General features: G+C 36.1%; 2 protein-coding genes across 2 annotated transcripts; one reads left to right on the top strand and one right to left on the bottom strand.

Annotated features, from left to right (window-relative positions):
* Positions 1 to 198: 198 nt before the first annotated feature.
* Positions 199 to 13,816, bottom strand: cul4b (cullin 4B). The gene is made up of 20 exons (XM_079250340.1): positions 13,006 to 13,816; positions 11,958 to 12,073; positions 11,736 to 11,839; positions 11,558 to 11,627; positions 10,622 to 10,695; positions 10,373 to 10,535; positions 8,544 to 8,633; positions 6,778 to 6,860; positions 6,628 to 6,695; positions 6,405 to 6,523; positions 6,062 to 6,254; positions 5,834 to 5,938; positions 5,629 to 5,739; positions 5,413 to 5,498; positions 3,692 to 3,799; positions 3,467 to 3,580; positions 3,250 to 3,355; positions 2,965 to 3,137; positions 2,730 to 2,882; positions 199 to 1,286 (listed from the first exon to the last, which is right to left on the bottom strand). Exons 1-20 carry the CDS (start codon positions 13,475 to 13,477, stop codon positions 1,191 to 1,193), a joined length of 2,604 nt encoding a protein of 867 aa, XP_079106466.1. The 5' UTR covers positions 13,478 to 13,816; the 3' UTR covers positions 199 to 1,190.
* A 2,016-nt stretch (positions 13,817 to 15,832) lies between these two features.
* Positions 15,833 to 17,781, top strand: mcts1 (MCTS1 re-initiation and release factor). Its single transcript, XM_079250359.1, has 6 exons — positions 15,833 to 16,013; positions 16,700 to 16,852; positions 16,938 to 17,035; positions 17,113 to 17,246; positions 17,351 to 17,418; positions 17,515 to 17,781. Exons 1-6 carry the CDS (start codon positions 16,003 to 16,005, stop codon positions 17,594 to 17,596), a joined length of 546 nt encoding a protein of 181 aa, XP_079106485.1. The 5' UTR covers positions 15,833 to 16,002; the 3' UTR covers positions 17,597 to 17,781.
* Positions 17,782 to 18,232: the final 451 nt, after the last annotated feature.

Here is an 18,232-nt window from a genome sequence, read left to right on the forward strand (position 1 = left end):
TGTATGTATGTGTGTGTGTGTTTAAGTATTTATATATGCAAGTAAAATAAATAATTATGCCCCCCCCACCCTCACGTACGAACACAATGAAACATGCTTGAAAAGAGTGATAAAAAATGAAAAGTCACTTGAAAGCTATTTTAATCTGAAGCAGTCTGGAGCAGTAATTCTAACAGAGTCATACAAACAAAGGTAAGACTAATCCATGTTTTTTTTTGCCTCAAGTGTTGAGGCATATTACTTCCACTTGCTGACCATAATGTTCAGCAAGCCCCCACAAGGAGTCACAGAATAAACAATGAGTAGTATGACACTGGAATCTTACTGTGCTTTTTGTCAACCTAAAGTTATCAAAAACCTGTTAGATGGGTCACTTAAAATAACACCGGTGACTTGTATATATAGTTTTTAAAAAAGGATACAAAAAAAGGACAAAAACAGAACAAAACCAAGAATCTTGTGTGAATACACTTGTGAAACTGAACTTGCTTCATGGCTTGATTACACCCTATGAACAAAGAAGTGCTCTTTTTTTTTGGCACAGATTCTGGCTTGAACATGTTTTGCATTGAAGATCACAGTTTTGTCATGTGGCTGTAAGACCTTTAAAACTGTAAAACTTTACTGCAGACCACACATTAAGCACATTTTCCTCTAATTATCAGTTCCTACTTTGAATTATGGCCCATAACTTCCACATGACACCGGTGGAGGAAAAAAGCAATTTAATTTCTTGGATCCCCTTTTCCCTCTTAAATGTGGTACCTTTAGAAAATTGGTAAATGTTGTCAACATTTGCTTGCGATACCAGATGAAGAGAAGGGGGGTGTGGGGGTGATTTTATAACAAAAAGTATATTGATTTGAACTATGGACAAAGAATCTAATTTTGAAAATAAATATTTTTCCTTTCCATTAAAAAAAAAAAAAAAAAAAAGCAAACTGAACGATGTCTTCTTTGTCCCAGCTCTCTCAGAGGCACAGAGAAATATGGACAATATTCGCTATTCAATGGGCATGCAGTCCACAGGATCACAAGACCCCTGACACAACCCTGTGGAACAGTAGCCATTCACTTGTCGGTCACTGGGTTGAAGATGATAATGGGTAACATCCACTGGAGAAAAAGATTTAGAGACCGATCACTCAAAACAGCTTTCATTCAAACTGGAACAACGCGATTTACTCCTCCTAGGCCACATAGTTGTACTGGTTAGAGTTCTCCTTGTCGCGCTCCATATAGTCTCTGTCAATAAGAGACTCTATCCTCTTCTTCAAGTCAGCAGGCTGAAAGGGACAAAGACACCCAAGTTAATACCAGAGTCACGCTAAAGTCTTAATAAATGAATCAATAATTAAGAAAAACTCCAAAAAAGGGACACTTCTTTTCCCTGAGAAGTCATTTTAAGAAATCACCATTTTATTTTGGTCATTTTGAACAAACTAAACAAACCAATGAAACTTTATTAGAACTTTTTGGCCAGGTTGCTGAATCAGCCAAGTGAAAAAAAAAAGAGAAGCTACATTTGCCTGCAGCATTGCGTTTACTACCGCCAACACCCACAAGTGTTGGGGAGGGATTTTACACCTGGCTGAAAGCCAGTTAAGGACTTCTCAATCATTCAAACGCCAGACACTACTACGGTAAGTGTTTGTGGGCTTTTGAACAGTGTGAAAAAAACAAAACTGATTTAGCCTCAGTGAAAAACACATTTACAGAACCCCTGAATACCAAATATTAACCAGATTAGTTTTAATACATATATTTGTAGTATTTGTTGTCTAAACTAAATAAATACTGCACAAGTGTAACTTATGATCTTTTTAAATAACTTGAAGACTTTAATGTATAATTACATTCCAGCTGGCATTGCCAGAAAACACATTACCTTTCCAAAAAAAAAAACAAAAAAAAAAACCAAACATCCTCAACTGGATTTAGCTCAGCAAATGATTAAGACCCTCCCAGTGAGCCAGTGCTGCATGGATGACTGTTTCAGCTGGCATTAAGTTGTTTCAACTAAACTGATGCAGGTAACTCCTTATTTTTTAAACAACCATGTCAGAAGACACATCCTGTAGAACTTAGCTACTGTGGTGAAAACCTTGCTGTTTATATCAGCATGAACTAATTCTGTAATAAACACGTAAACAAATGTTCAGGGTAAAACAACGGAAACTATTGGGCTACTGTCCAAACCCTTCATTTCACTCATATATGTAATTGTAATGACAGACCTGCTTTTGAGTAAATATTTCCTGATTAGAGTTAAACTGATAAACATCCTGGACTCATCATGTTAGCACTTACTGCAAATACAAAGCTACTGATTTCACAGTGTCTGTAAAAAGAAAACTCATAGGATAACAAGAACAACATGAATCTAATGACATGTATCAAAACACATCATCAACAAACTGTCAGGAAATAATTAGTAATACTTCTGTATACGATTGGATAGATCAAATTCTGGAAATTGGACTGGTTTATTTTCAATAAAATCCTCACTTTAAAATGAATCATAAATGCGTTGTGATATAGCGTTGTGTGGAATCCTGGTCCTAAGGTAATAAATGCACACCACGTAGTGGAAAATCCTTGATCTGAGCTCAGACTTTTGTAGCATGTTATCCATCATCTTTTTTATTTTCTGTCAGCTTTTTCTTCCTGCTGTACAATAAAAAGGCAGAAAAATCTATAAAAAAAAGATTTAGAGTCATGCTTGTTACCTTGACAGGGAACTTGAGCTGGTTGTACACCTCAGACATCAAGAGATTATGGCTCAGAGTCTTCCTCATCTTCATGATCCGCACAATGGCAGCATCAATCTGATACTGACGATCCTGAAAGACTCTTTCTGTTGTGCTGGCTTGCTCCTCCACCTGGTGCGAAACTCAGGTTAAAACAATTTCCCAAAATTTCAGTGTTGATATTGGGTAACATTTTGTGAGACAGCAAATGTACCGTTTCTTTCATCTGAATCTGGTTAATCTTGATTCTGAATAGCTTGTGTTTGAAGTCATTATTACAGGAAAACTTGTCTCCATCCTCCACATCTTTGCTTTTTGGGATTTTGGTGAGAACACGTGCTTTCCCACATGCAAGTGACTGCAGCGTCCGGCGCAGCTCGCTATCCTCTATAAATCAAAAGAGACACAAACACATCAGCGGTAAGGAATAAAGAAACTTTAAGAAAATTGATAACAACTTGATTTGCATATGATCAAACTCTGATGTGATAATACAAACCTATTCCTGTTGCCAGTTTGATCTCTTCCAGGGTGAACTCCTCTCCTTCATTAAACATCAGCAGCACAAGTGTTTGAAAAAGTGACACCTGGAGCTCTTTCTTGCCCTTTGTTACAGAAAAAACCACCAAAAAACCCCCAGAAAATGATCAGTATCAGGCTTTAGCTAACGAATGGACAAAGCACACCAAAGGAAATTTCTAAGAAAAGTTATGAACCTCTTTGAATTCAGCTTTTAGGACACAGTGTCCTAACGTTGATTGCCACTGCAGTTTCCTGCCGCTGTGTTTGCCCAAGTAGAAAGTCTTGAAGATCTCTTGCAGTCGCACCATCTGGACAAAGATAGCAGAAGCGTAGCAATGCAAGGCCATGTACATTTATCGCATCAAGGGTTACACAAAAACAGCCGGTTCTAAAGATTTGAATATTTGCTCATCACTAACCTCAGGAGGCAGGTGCACTTCCATCGGGACATAAGTTGGCCAGTAGCCCATGGTAAGGATGTTCACCGTCAGCTCAATGTTGCCAGGAATGTTTTGGCACTGCATGTACTGCAGACATTAAGACAAATTAGATTATACAACTGCTGTTTCTGGGATAAATTCAATATCAATGCGTTAATGAGTATTTATGCTGAGATGCATTAAATAAAGATGTTTGTGAGTTGTTTATGAGTTTACTTTAGTACAACAGGTTAATTTGTAGGGTTCAGACATATAAATGGGAAATGAGAAAACAACATCATTAATATTACTTTCGAAGCTCAGACTAATAAAATGGCAAAGGTTTAATGAAAGCATTCATAAACAATACTGAGCAGAACTGATCCTGAGGAAGCTTGCCAAATTAGTCAAATGAACCCGTTTTACAATAATTAATCAATAAATATGCAATTACTCATATTTGATTGGCTACAATATCGCACTGGTTTTGTAGGCAAAGGTAACTATCAATGCTGTTCCTGTATAAAGATATTCTCCAGGCTATTGCTCAAAAAACTTATTGTTATATGTAATATTTGGTAGAAGATTTTAATATTTGTTTTATTGAATCATCATTTTCTATTAATTCATTGTTTACAATTCTGATTATCATATCTCTGAGAGTTATGTTTCATCTAGCATGAACCCAATGCTAACTGAGGACAGTTAGGATGCATTCACACCAGGACAGTAAACTAGATTTGGCACTATAAAGGACTTGTTTAAATTAGGGGGTGTAATATAATTCTGGATAATTTAAACAAATTGGAGCTTTAAAAATTTTTTTTCACTCACTGCCAGAGGAAGCGCTGCATCAAGAATTACAGAAACAGAAAACGAGACACCCAACGAAGAAAACTCGTCTATTGATTAATCTATTGATTAATGCAGGATAACATTTGTTTCTACTACAAACATGGAGCTAAATATGGAGCTGCATCACATCCTAGCAGTCTTGGGTTGACCATATTTCTGAAAAAAACCTTTATAGGGTTCTCCCACGTCCAACTACAAACCATTTCTCCCATTCCGAGCTTATATTTTGGATGCATTTACCCACAATGCCACACAGTCAACCCACAACACACTTTGCTTTTTTAGTCTGCTTCCTGTATTTGGCCCATATGAAGTGGACGTAGTCTGCTTCTTTGATCCTAATCACAGCCTGTTTCTGTCTTCACAACTACCCACGCAGAGCGCGCTTTCAAAGCAAACCAACTATAATTCAAATAAAAAAGGCTGGTGTGAATCCACCCTGAAATTGATATCAAGATGTGTAATGCAGTTTCCTATATCACAACATACATCAAAGCTTCCTCGCAGCTTGACCTGCACCTACTAACAACTCTAATTACACAGCAACACAGCTTAGCACAACTCTGATAAGCCGTGTTTATGTGATGCTAATGCAACAAAATTATTATACCTATTTAAATAAAAAACAAACAGTTTTTAAGCTTTTCTTATTTATTGTGACTTTAGGTAACTGTTGCTGCCTTTTATGCTTTCATTACATTATCTGGATTGCTTTTCATGTTTCATGTAAAGCACACTGAATAGTCTTGTATTGGCTAATCCACGTAAAAGTTTAGAGGGTTGAATGCACCATCTTCTCTAACTGCAGACCCACAGAGCACAGCAATAAAGGCCCACCTAATTCAGACAACTCCTGCTATTCTTACCTGTTTGAACTGCACCATGATATCTTTAGAAAGCTCCATGTCCTTAAACATCCCCTCTAGTTTACTGGTGAACGCTGCTCCACATTCTGGGAAAACATCAAAAAGGTCACAGGTCAATGGAGATTCAGCAGCAATGTCAGATTCGGTTTTCATTATTTCTCTCAAACTGTATGTGTCTGCGTATGTTTAGAAGTGACCCAGACGGGTTCAACTAACCATGTTTCAACTTTGACAACATGGACTTTTCTGCATCTACTGAGGCACTTTTCCCAACCAGCAACCTCTTGGCCAGATCTTTTTTATAGAAGGCTTCAAAAACATCTTTTCCTACAAAAACAACACATCATTACACATTCCAAAGAAAACACATAAACACAAAGGAAAATAATACAACCGAAGCAACAGTGAGAGTTTATATTACCATAGATGAATCTAAAGATAATCATGATTTTGTCCAACATTTTTTCTAGTTCTTCATCGGTCGCCTCTTTGTTTCCTGCTCTCAGCTTTGAATCCACATGTTTAGCTGTAAAATGAACCAATTAATGTAAAAAAACAAAAGATAGAAAAAAAAGTGTAATGCATGTTTGATGTAATAAAGATTATGGTTAAATGCTGACAGAGGAAAAAGCTTGAAATGCTCACTAACCTATGAGCTCTGCAGGTTTATTTGGCCGTTTGTTTATGAAGGTTTCAAAAGCCTCCTTCATGGCGTTAACAAACTTTTCATTCTTCATGAAACACACGTCAATGATGTGATCCACCTTATCTTTAAAGTCCAGCAACTCTTGCACCATTGTCTTGTCTTTTTCTGGGTTGATAACGATTGTGCTTCCAAAAGCCTGGATGTAAATTGTTAAGACATTGAAATTCAATCAAATACTGGGTAAAATACAGAAATGAAAATATTTTAAAACCAAATAAGCTGAAGTATTTATCACAGGTTAGCAATTTCATGCGGAAGTATCCAATTTCCATGAATACTTTCATACCTTTATATACTCTATCCAGTGCTGCAGAAGCACCTGAACACCGCTTCTCACTCGACTGAAGAGCTGATAGAGAAGAGACAGATCCTGAATTCTGTTCTCGTCCAGCAGGTGAGTCAGCCCTGTGGATGTCAAACACCATAAGCATCACCACCTTCCAGCTATTCACATTAATTATCAGCATTTACTCTACAACACAATGATACTAACAAATATGTTAGTTTACCTTTTTGTAGAGTTGTGGTGAGATGTTCACCCAGCAGCTGTTTCTCCACAGTAGCGATGAGAGGTTTCCTAAAAGAAAGACTAAAGCTCAGGGTACAAGTAAATATTTTACAGTTTGGTTTCTCACTGAAGGCCACAGACCAACACTCACTGTGTGCTCTGGTCTAGATATGTAATAACTCTATCAGCCTCCTCTTCCAAGCGTTTGTTGACATGATGGAGATATTCTGGTACCTAAAAAACAAACAAGAAAACAAGAAAAAAAAACAGGAAAACAAAAAAATGTGAAAACTGGGACACATACAATATGGTCAACAAGTATTCATGGTTTACACCAGTTTTATCCCACAAATGTGCTATAAAAATAAAAGTTAAATAAAGACTGTTAACTTGCTTTTACTGAATATGAAGAAACCACTTTCTCCGATATTATAAATTTAAAATAAGCCATTACACATTAGCTACTTATAGAAAGCCACATACATTATTTGAACAAGAGGACAAGATCTAAAGAGAACCAAATAACTTCCATAGAAAGAAATAGTCATTTAATAGCATAAAGAAACTTAAACACATCAACACTACATGCATATATCACGAATACTTTATAGGGCAAAGTGCCAGACTTCAAAAGTAACAGCAGCGACCTCTGAGCTAATAAAATGTAAACAGCAGAGAGCAAAGGCAACGTGATGTAATGAATGTGTCTGGATATACAATAATAACTTTAAATTATAAATGACTACGAATGTTTACACTAGAGAGGTATAACAATAAGACTATAGCTGAAGTAGTTTTAATAGGTGACTTCTGTGATAAATCTATAAACAGGTTAATATTTTATCATATTAAATACAATTATTAAGTAATAATGAGATTTAAAGTGATTAAAGTCTCCAGGGAATCACAACAACATAGTCAAAGTACACATAAAGTTGCTTTCAGCTGCCTTCAAGTTTGAGGGAGAAGAAAATCAGGAAAGGAAGTTGTTGGAAAAAGTTATATTCAAAACCAATTTTAAAAAGAAAAAAATGCATTAAATCAATAATAGCACAAAGATTTAACAAAAGTGTTGATTTTGAAAAGTAAATCTTGAATTAAGGAAAATTTGTTCTTGTTTTTGCTGAACTTTTCTTCATCTTGCTTTCGCCAAATCTCAAACTTGAGTAACTGTATTATTTTACTTAAACACTGACATGAAAAAGAAACGATAAAAACGAGATTGAGCATTTTGGTAAACCTAGCCGTCAACCAATGACTCAACGGAAGGGAAAAAATACTGCAACTCAGAGCCGTAAACTAACTTTTTTCAGTCATTTTTAATCTAAGACAAGAAAAACTCAATTTTCCAATCTGCTTTTAGGTATGTGTCTATCAGTGGATATATTGATAAATTAACATCTTTCAGGATGGATATTTCGGTTAAATATTTGTGATGTTATTTATCTAACTTTAAACATCAGTATATGTTGCTACGTCCTTCACTTTCCTTCAAAGTGGGATGTCTAATACTCTATTCTAACACTAATAATCTTCCCATAATTATGAAAACTGAGGATAGTTTTCTCAACAGAAACCAGGCAATGGAGTGTAATAGTTTTCTACACTATTAAGGAACTAATCAAATTACTTGTTTATTGTAGCTGTCAATCAACAGACATCCAGTGAACATCATAAGAAACAGAAACGTTTCAAATCTTCACATCAGTGACATCAAACCAAGAGAACGTGTTTTTTTTTTTTGTTTTTTTTTAATCTGATCAATAGCTAATTGTATCAAGCTAGTTCCCAGTAGATCTAATAAGACAGAATTACCTTTAACTACTGATCTGATCAATAAAATGAGAAAAACAGGGGAAAAAAAAAGAAAAAAAAAAAAAGAACAATTTCTGCAGAGTAGCAGGTCACATAAATCACCTCTCTCTCCTGCATCAGCCTCTGTCCTTCTGCAGCGTACAGCCGATTAGTTTCCTCCAAAAAGCGCTGCTCAAAAGAATCTTGATAAATCTGTCATGGACAGAGAGAACGCAGGTTTTATTAAGACCATCTGTCAACAGGAAACCACCAGTTATCAAGACTGAAACGACACATTGTGAAAGCTACACTCTATTACTGTACAGGACAGAGGAAGAATCCCAATAATCTGTCATTCACAAATGTACATGTACACGTCTGTCACTATATGAGTTAAGCAGAAATATTTTAGTTAGTGTGTTACCTGTGGGGCAGGGGTAAAATCAGAGATTATTCAATTCACTTCAATTTAATTAATGCAATATTGAGATTCTTTTTTTAACAGGCTGCCTGTGTCGTTTTCATCCTAAATCAATTTCTCTTGTTGAAACAATAAAAACATCAGATTTTTAAAATAGCATTTTCAACTTGCTTTCTGGATACACAATGATAAAAATTCTAAATATAAGGTTGAAAATGATCATAAATAACAAGAACACATGGTTTCTGGTGGATTATGTTTACAGCTGTGACAAGGCACCTATATGCCCAAAATGAGCTTCTCTCACAGAGATAATGTCAAATGCAGATCCTTTTTCTTCAAAACTGCATTGCAATCACCTGTAAACTGTTTAGCAAAAGGATGTCCTCGAGGAACACAGTCCTGCAAGTGTTAGGAGTTTCCCTGCTGCAACACACCTAACTCAATTAAATGGTAAATAAGCAGACTTGTGCAGAGTTTGATGTCGAGTTCTGCACAGGTCTGATAATTAAGTGCGATGTGGTTGCAGGTGTGTTGCAACAGGGAAACTCTAAGCATTTGCAGGAATGCGGCTCTTGTGGACCAGGGCTGCCCAGTCCTGGTTTAGCAGCATATTGTCTCTCATGTTAGCAGCTAAGGCACTACACTAAGGCAGACTGGTCCACCATGTTCAACTGACTAAATGTTTTGGAGGGGGGGTTAAATTTCCACACGTGTATGAACACTACAATAAATTTAAAAATTGACCGGTAAAAGACTTTCAGATATCATATTTCTGATGCGAATGCAGACATGTCATATGTGATTATTACAGTAATCTTATTTCTCCCAGATTTTTTATTTTGGTGGTCACGTAAACAGGCTCATTGTTTTAAATTAAAAAGCTATCTGAAAATGTCTTTAATATTCAAGAAAAGTTAGTGGTGTTACATAAATATCTAAATGAATCAATATTAGAGCTGCATGATATATTGTTCTGAGCATCGTCATAGCAATGTACATGTGAAGTAGTCATATTGCAGGTCCTGCAATGCAGGAAGCAAATAAACTCAACATGTTCCCTTCAATTTCACAGGTACCTGACACACAAGTCATTGTTTATTGTCAATGGCAATAAACAATCCTTTATGGTAAAACAAAATTCATATTTTCACATGACCAAATGAAACATTTACTCAGGACCTAGCACAAAAAAGCAAGCAATAAAAGATAAGAATAACCCTCAAACACAGACAAAAACAATGCTTATTATTCACAAAAAAGGTAAGATCAGTGCAGGTTAATTGTCAACAAGATGGTCGACGCGCAGCAAAACTTACAGTGCTTTTAAAGGGATTTATTGATCATTCCTGTAATTTTTTTCATATTGCAATATATATTGCAGAGTTAAAAAAATTTCAATGTCAGTTTTTCCAAATAACGTGCAGCCCTTAATTGATATCATATTAAATTGCATCTAAACAGAATCCAATCAAGTTGCTGTGAATGGAATTGACACAGGAAATTATTGGTGCCATCTAGCCATAGTTACCTGCAGGTCAGAGAGCATGCTCAGCAGGCTTCTGAGCAGACTGCGGTCTATGGCCTCTCCGTTACGCTCCCTCTCTATGAGCAGCAGAATCCCGTCAATGGTTTTACTCTGGACTTTTAAATCACTGATGATGTAGAACCTGAACAGCTCCAGACCCATGTCCCTGCAGAACACAACACCTTGTTCAGCACCCACTTCAACAAGATTTAGCCTCACACACACGTCAGGATAGGCAGCAACGTCACTCACCAGATTGATGGCAGCATTGAGTTTTGTAAAACGTAGGTGCGGTCCAAAAACAAAAATATACTCCTAATCATGATCTGTGAAACAAAAGTAAAGACACGTGATAAGAAACAAGTAATAAGTTGTTAGAAGTGTTTTAACCAGTTATTTAATTTTTAATTCGTGCCATGCTTCTCATATATCCTGTCTACTCAGTCTATGGACGTACTTGTACAACTTCCTTTGTGACATTAAAAACAAAGAAAATAACCTCTAAGCTTAGCTGCGTCTAAAATGTCACTTCCATTGTTTTTTTTCTTTTCCATCAACAGCCTTCAGCTGACAAATCTGGTTTTTACGTTAGAAACCTTTTCTTCTGCTACTTTAAAATGAATTAATATGTCTATTATTCAGATGCTGCTAAGTTGTTTTATTACAAGTGTAATAACTGGAATACTCAGCTTCAGCTGATTTTATTTTAATAGTTTGCATTGCTATACTTTTCCAGTTCGTGATTGCCAATATCGACAAACAATGTGCAACAAAATGTTAATCTCTTGTTAATCATTATCTACTTAAAAAAATAATCTGGAGCCAATTTAAATTTGGTTGCTGTTCAAGGATAATGTTGCAAGGTTACTGTCTCTAGAAGTTTGACCATTTGCACATTGTCATAGTGTCATACAACTCAATTATAACATTTTTTGTTACCTTGTATCTGATAATCCTCCACAGAAACAAAGTTTTGTTCAACAGCTACATATATCATATTTTGAGGTGCATAATGAAGATTTTCACAATATCTAACATCTCATTTAATGTAATTGATCTTTTCAAGATCCACCAACTCTACAAATCAGTGCTAAACTTATTTACACTCTTGAAAAACCCATGGAATATATTGGCAATTTTAAAGGCCAAGAGAACTGCTACTTGGATGAACTTAGTGACACAACTTACCATTTGTCTGCAGTGATCTTGCCAACACTTGTCAATTTTCTTCAGGAAAAGCACGCTGTCCAGAGCATCCGTAACAGCGGAGTTAAGTCAAATGTGGACTGTAATTTAAGAGCTTTAGTGCAAATAATTGCACATGATCCACATTTAATATCCACTAAGATTAAACTGTAAAGGATATTCTCTGAACTGATCGATCTGTGCCTTGATGTGGTCTTCACACACGGCCCTCAGCTGTTTGTAAAGCCTGGCCGAAATCTTATGGGAGCAGAGGTTTTCAACAGCCTGAGGAGACAGACAAAGGAAAGTGTAGTCTCCTGTATGAGATGACCATGGAGCAGCAGTCTGCAGATCACACATGCAACCAGCATCCCATGAAAGGTCTGTTGGTGTGTTGAGATACCTGGTAAAGTTCTTCTAGATTGTACTTGATAGAAGTACTGTTCTGTATGGCCTCCACCGCTTCTTTCAGCTTCTGCCAGGTTTCATGTGTGTAGTTCTCAGGCAACTTGGGCTTTTCTGTGAAGGCAACAACATGGAAACTTCAGCAAGACAGCGGAGGGCTAAATTTTCTTTTTTTAAATTTTATTTCTATTTAAACTTACTGTATTGTGTTATTAAGTTATTTGACCCAGTATGTACATTATTTATCATTCAAATTTAATAACTGAACAAATCCGATATTGAACTGAAAAGACCAGCCAGCCTTCTAGATGACTTTCTATTTTATTTGGATATTTTGCGGATAACTGGTCGATGACATCTACTTAATTGCTATTGTCCAATTTTTCATTTAGTAGCTTTTCATGTGCATTGATTGTGTGCTTTTTTTTTAGCTCATAAACCCATGATTTGGGTAAAAAACAAATAAAACATTTGAACCTGTAATATATTATTAATGTGATGACTGTTCTTTTCTGCTTATGAATTAGTTTCACCTCAGCTCTTTAGACTCTGTAGTCAACTTGTACAACTATTGTCTTTATGCAATATAATAATACCAAAATATAATAATACCAAAACTGCATTATCACTTAATAAATCAAAGTCTCTGCCTTTCCATAGCCTTCTTGGGAGCTCCTACAGTTTTTTGCACTAGCTGGATTTTACCAGGTATGTTAAAAGAACAAGGAGTGTCTCCACTTTCTTCACATGAGCATTTAATTGTGTGCTACATTTTTCCACAAGCTGCTCAAGTGTCGTTAGATAAAACGCACAACATCCACAGACACACTTTTTTTAGTTAATCCACAAAGCTAAATGATCTATAGCACTTTAGGGCCAGCGAAAGGCCTTTCAAAACAACGTGGGGACACAATTACTGCATTAGCATGCACTAGTTCTATTTTGATTTTAAGCTTTATTATTATTACTATTATTATTATTATTATTTAATGCTCTTATTGCTTTTCTGGAGCTCACATGACATTATCCACTAGTGGCTCTGATACCTCTGAAGTTCTTGATGACTAGTTTCTTGGCAGCACCGGGTTTACTGCTGGAAAAGGTGCCGGATCCTGCGGTTTTCGTCAGTCCGTTTGCGTGGTGCCCCACGCCACTGGACAGGAACATGGCTTTGCTTTTGTTATGAGAGCACGAAGCGGCGGCGGCGGCAGCTGCAGCCTCCTCGGCCATTTTCACATCCAGTCCAATAAAATCCACTGAATCCTCAAACCTCAACTTCTTCTGTATGTGCAGCGGAGTGGGAGAGCAGGAGGAAGAGGAGGAGGCAGAGGAATTCAGGGTTTTGGGAGGCGAGGAAGAGATCGTGTCACTTGTGTCTTGCCTCTCTGAGCCGTTTATTTTCCTCTTCTTCGGAGATGTGATATTACCGCTGTCGTTTTTGACATCAGTAGCCGCGGGTCTAGCCTCCTGGGTTGGCGGTGGTTGGGGATTAGGGGAAGATATACCTGTTGGAAACATGAAAAAACGGGAATACTAATTCTAAGCAGACAATATTTTGATCCGAAACTTCCAGGCTAGCCGGGGGAAGTGCACAGTGTCCGAGAGCTATTGTCTGCTTAAACACGGGTGGTTTTACACAATTTCGTTATCCGGTGTAAAACAGACAATAAATTGAAAACTACCCAGCTCCACTAAAAAACCTAGCCTTGTGTCTTTCTTGTTATTGCTGGCAGAAGAATAAAGATGGTTGGCTATTGCTTCCTCTTCTTGCCTCTCTTGTCCAACCGCGCTGTAAAGTCGTTTACTGCCAGCGGTAGCGTGAAGCGGTCGTTGAAAAAAATAATTTACAGAGTAAATGTAACTGGAGCATCAACAAGCTCACATGATACTAAAACAGTCGTTGGTAAACACGAGAAAATTTGTGCTCGTAAAAACTAGTCGATGACCCCACCGGAAGTACTTAAGTACAAAAGTACTTTTTGCACAAGCGTGTTTCTTTCTTTTTTTTTCTCCCCCTCTCAAAGCCGACTACCATGTTATGACCATTTTTGGCCACAAGGTGGCGATACAGGAACGCCGTAGACTAGGTTTTCGTCACTGTTGTGCTCGTTTTTTTTATTTTAAAACTTTCATTTAATAACAGCAGCAACAACATAATAATGTTTAAAAACAATAATATTATGTACCGCTTTGATTAAATAATATCTTCATATAAGAAAAAATATCTTAAAAAGGTGTTAGACATCTAGATTTTTTTAAAATTACTATTTGCACATATATTGTAAATTAAAACACATTTGCCTGAATGATACTTTATTTGACATTATTATGTTAAATGTCATCAAATCTTTACACTGAAGTAGTGCAAAGCTTGGAAAACTGTAATAAAATCTCAGTAACATGACAGAGGAAGTACTGCCCAATACACTTCACAGAATTTATCAGGTATAAATACTCTTCGTTTTAAATGTTTAATTTTAATGGGAGTCGTGACTCATGTAGATGATCACACGTAACTGATCTTGCTAACAACAGTGACAGTGTCCTGAACAGGTCACTGTCCTGAACAGGTCACTGTCACTGTCACACGCACTGCCTTATTTTCTACTTAAGAACATATATTTAATAGATCTAATTTTTCTCATAAATGATCTCATAAATTAAAATAACGCAGCTGACCTTAAGTTTTTGTTATCATCTATATTTTTCATTTGTTTACAAATTCTAATTAAGCTCAAAAACACATTAGATGAATCAGTTGTCATTTTACTGCAACAATAAACTCAAAACTACTTTAGTTTTTTTTTTTTAAATTAAATTTAAATTCAAATATAGTATATATTTTATATTTTCTAGTAATAAATTTAAAACGTAAATATAATTATATATAAGATATGGCAACAATACTAATGTGTTTCATTATTAAGCAAAGACCCACAGGAAAAAGTAAATAAATCAAAAGCAAATAAAATAAAAAAAAAACAGAGCACACAGATAGAAATACTATTGTTTTTTTTTTTTTTAAATTGAGTTTACATTGGTTTATTGTATTTTTTTTTCCCATCAATTGAAAAGAGTTGGATTTAGTGAAACATCATAAATCATTGTTCCCAGAAGTCGAAAATAAAGTTTTCTGTATATTCACAAAAACAACATTTATCACACCCTAAGCCAAAATAAATTAAATAAATAAATAAATAATTAATAAAATAAATTAGAATAAAAGAATATAAATGATCTTCATTTAATATGTCATCAATGATTTCATGTTGAATTTCTATCACATTTGGAACAACGGGGAATTTGGCAAATGTTCCCCTTTGAAGGAAGCTACTTAACATTGTTTGGGAACACAGTAAAAGAAAATATTGTAAAGGCCTCATGGGTTGCTTTAAAATCAATTTTGTATTTTGTAAAATTATGGACGAAAAAATGTTCAGAGGGCCTAATTTTTCCAGTATCATGGAAAAAAGTGGTTTCCAATCCATTTTTCCCTAGGACCCCCTTCATACAACAACCAAAAAGCCGTGGGACCCTTTTCAGCCCGTGATGAAACGATGCTTTATCCTGTCATTGGGTAGCTTCTGACTGTAAACGATGCAGTCTGGCTCCTTTCCTTCTAAATAACCTAAACTACATATAGCCTTACTTTATTTCGCTTTTCATAATAAGGATAAACAATCTACACTGTGGCATGAACTAGTTAGCGTTTGGGCTCTGAAAACACTGTGTGGACAATGCCTTTTTGAAATCACACTTGTGCTCTTTTTCAGAAACGCACTGACCCGCCTCCTCTCAGACCGCTTTCCTCTCGCTGTTACCAAAGCGACAAAGAAGCAATTTTCCGTATTCACTGTCGTAAAATGTCGCGGCACTTCCCCCTACTGGCCTTGCCCTGCTAAATGAACGTGTGATCGGTGTAGCGCTTCTTGATAGAGGAATAATACTTAGTTACTCGTTTGTAAGTAATTTTCTATTTGGCACAGTGTGCCCCGACAAGCCCTCACTGACCTCAAGAAGGCTGAAAATTGTGACCAGCGAGAATGTTTAAAAAGTAGGTTTGTGGTTCTTTCTGTAGTAACGCTAGCTAGCAGCGAGCTTGAGCAGCTAATGATTAGCGCCTATTTGAGTTTTTAGAAACATAACTTTCATTTATTTAAACAGGTTGATGTTAGTTATGTTAATTTGACAGATTCCCAACAATTGTTTGCACCAGATCTGAGAATAAGTCTCTTCCAGCGTGTGGCTAATTTTTCTTTGGAGATACGCGCTGTAGGGACTTGTGCTTAAATTTGACTGAAAATCTTCATACCACTACGTTTGTGTCACAGACAGTCATACCAACTAACAAGATTGCTCAAAAACTTATCAATATAGTTGGGAAATATTGTTTTTCTTGTAACATCTTCATTATATGATTAAATCAGTAGTAATGAATTACAATAATAAAGTAACTGAAAAATAAATTGTATTTATACTGAAGTACATACAATATGTATTGAGTCAATGTTTTCCTTACATTATACTTTACTGTAACTGTCCTGTAATTTTGAAGTAGAATTACAATGACCGCTTAGATGTTAATAAAATATGATTGGCTCATAGAATTTCTGCTTTATTTAAAAGTTTTGACATAATTTGTAAAGCTACATATTTTGTGCAAAACAGTAAAGTGTTCTGGTTTTAACAACCATTTGGGAGTTTTCCAGAGATTCAACATTTTTATTTCCTTCCTTTCAGATTCGATGAGAAGGAAAATGTGTCCAATTGCATCCAGCTGAAAACATCAGTAATCAAAGGCATAAAAAATCAGCTGCTGGAACAGTTTCCAGACATTGAGTCATGGCTCAATCAAATAATGCCAAAAAAGGATCCTGTCAAAATAGTGAGATGGTATGCTAGTTTAGCTTGTCTCAAGTCGTTCATATGCTTTTTTTTTTTGTACTTTGGGTCATTAATTTTCCCATTTTTATTTTAGCCATGAACACATAGAAATTCTGACAGTGAATGGAGAACTGCTTTTCTTCAGACAGAGAGAAGGACCATTCTACCCCACCCTCAGACTGCTGCATAAATGTAAGATCTCTTATGAAATCTGGGTAATGACTGGGTTTGAGTTTCATTCTATTTTAATAATTTTTTTCTGGTTTCAGATCCCTTCATTCTTCCACACCAGCAAGTTGACAAAGGAGCAATTAAATTTGTCTTAAGTGGTGCAAACATCATGTGTCCGGGACTGACGTCACCAGGCGCTAAACTCTACCCTGCTGAAGCTGACACAGTAGTTGTATCCTTTTATCCACCATGATGCACTAGATTCCCCCCACACACTTTATAACATAAATTGTCACTTTTTCCCTCCAAGTCTTTGTCTTTAATAAATGGATGCAGGCCATTATGGCAGAAGGAAAACAGCATGCACTTTGTGTTGGCGTAATGAAGATGTCAGCAGAAAGCATGTAAGACTCCTGATGTATATTTGCAACAAATCCTCATGCTTCCAACATTTTTTTTTTCTTCAAATTATGATCCTAATCTATTTGTTTTGCAAACAGAGAAAAAGTCAACAAGGGAATTGGAATTGAGAATGTGCACTATCTGAATGATGGATTGTGGCACATGAAGACCTATAAATAATGTCGGCGCCTGCAACAGCCAACCCAAAACACCCAGAATGATGTGTGGATCTCTGGACACCGAGGCATGAGCTGCCAGTCAACTGTTTACAGACATCGCTGTGTAACCTGCTGGAGGCTTTAAAATCAACCACCATGATGCACAAATAAAAGAACTTGCTTTAAACCAGAATGCCAGCTGTTTTTTTTGTATCGGATCTGGTTTTCTGATTTTAGGATTAAAATCATATTACTTAAGATGAACCAACCTTCCGAGATTGACAGCTTTTATGAGTTCAGTAGCATTAAGTTGGGTTTAAGGATGTAACCTTAAGCAAACCTTGCAATTCAGGATGTAGAAATATTTACACTATGGTTTAAGGCGTGCCAGGTGAGCATTCAGATTTGTTGCTAGACCTGTTGATCTGACCCTGAACAAAGCTCAAACCTTTGCACTGCTTTCATGCTAATTTCAGATATTACATTTTTTCTTGTGGTAGATACTCTACCCCTTTTGTTTACTCGACTCACACTTCAGAGAAATTTTAGTTCTTGGTTGAAAATTTTTAATCTAAAATTGTTTTATAATGGTGAAGTATTGACAGATTTGAGCAAATTATGTAACAGCAATGTACTTACCCTTTATATTGTAAATGAC

The sequence above is a fragment of the Telmatherina bonti genome, assembly GCF_933228915.1.
Source record: "Telmatherina bonti genome assembly, chromosome: 12".
Classification (NCBI taxonomy): Eukaryota; Metazoa; Chordata; class Actinopteri; order Atheriniformes; family Telmatherinidae; genus Telmatherina; species Telmatherina bonti.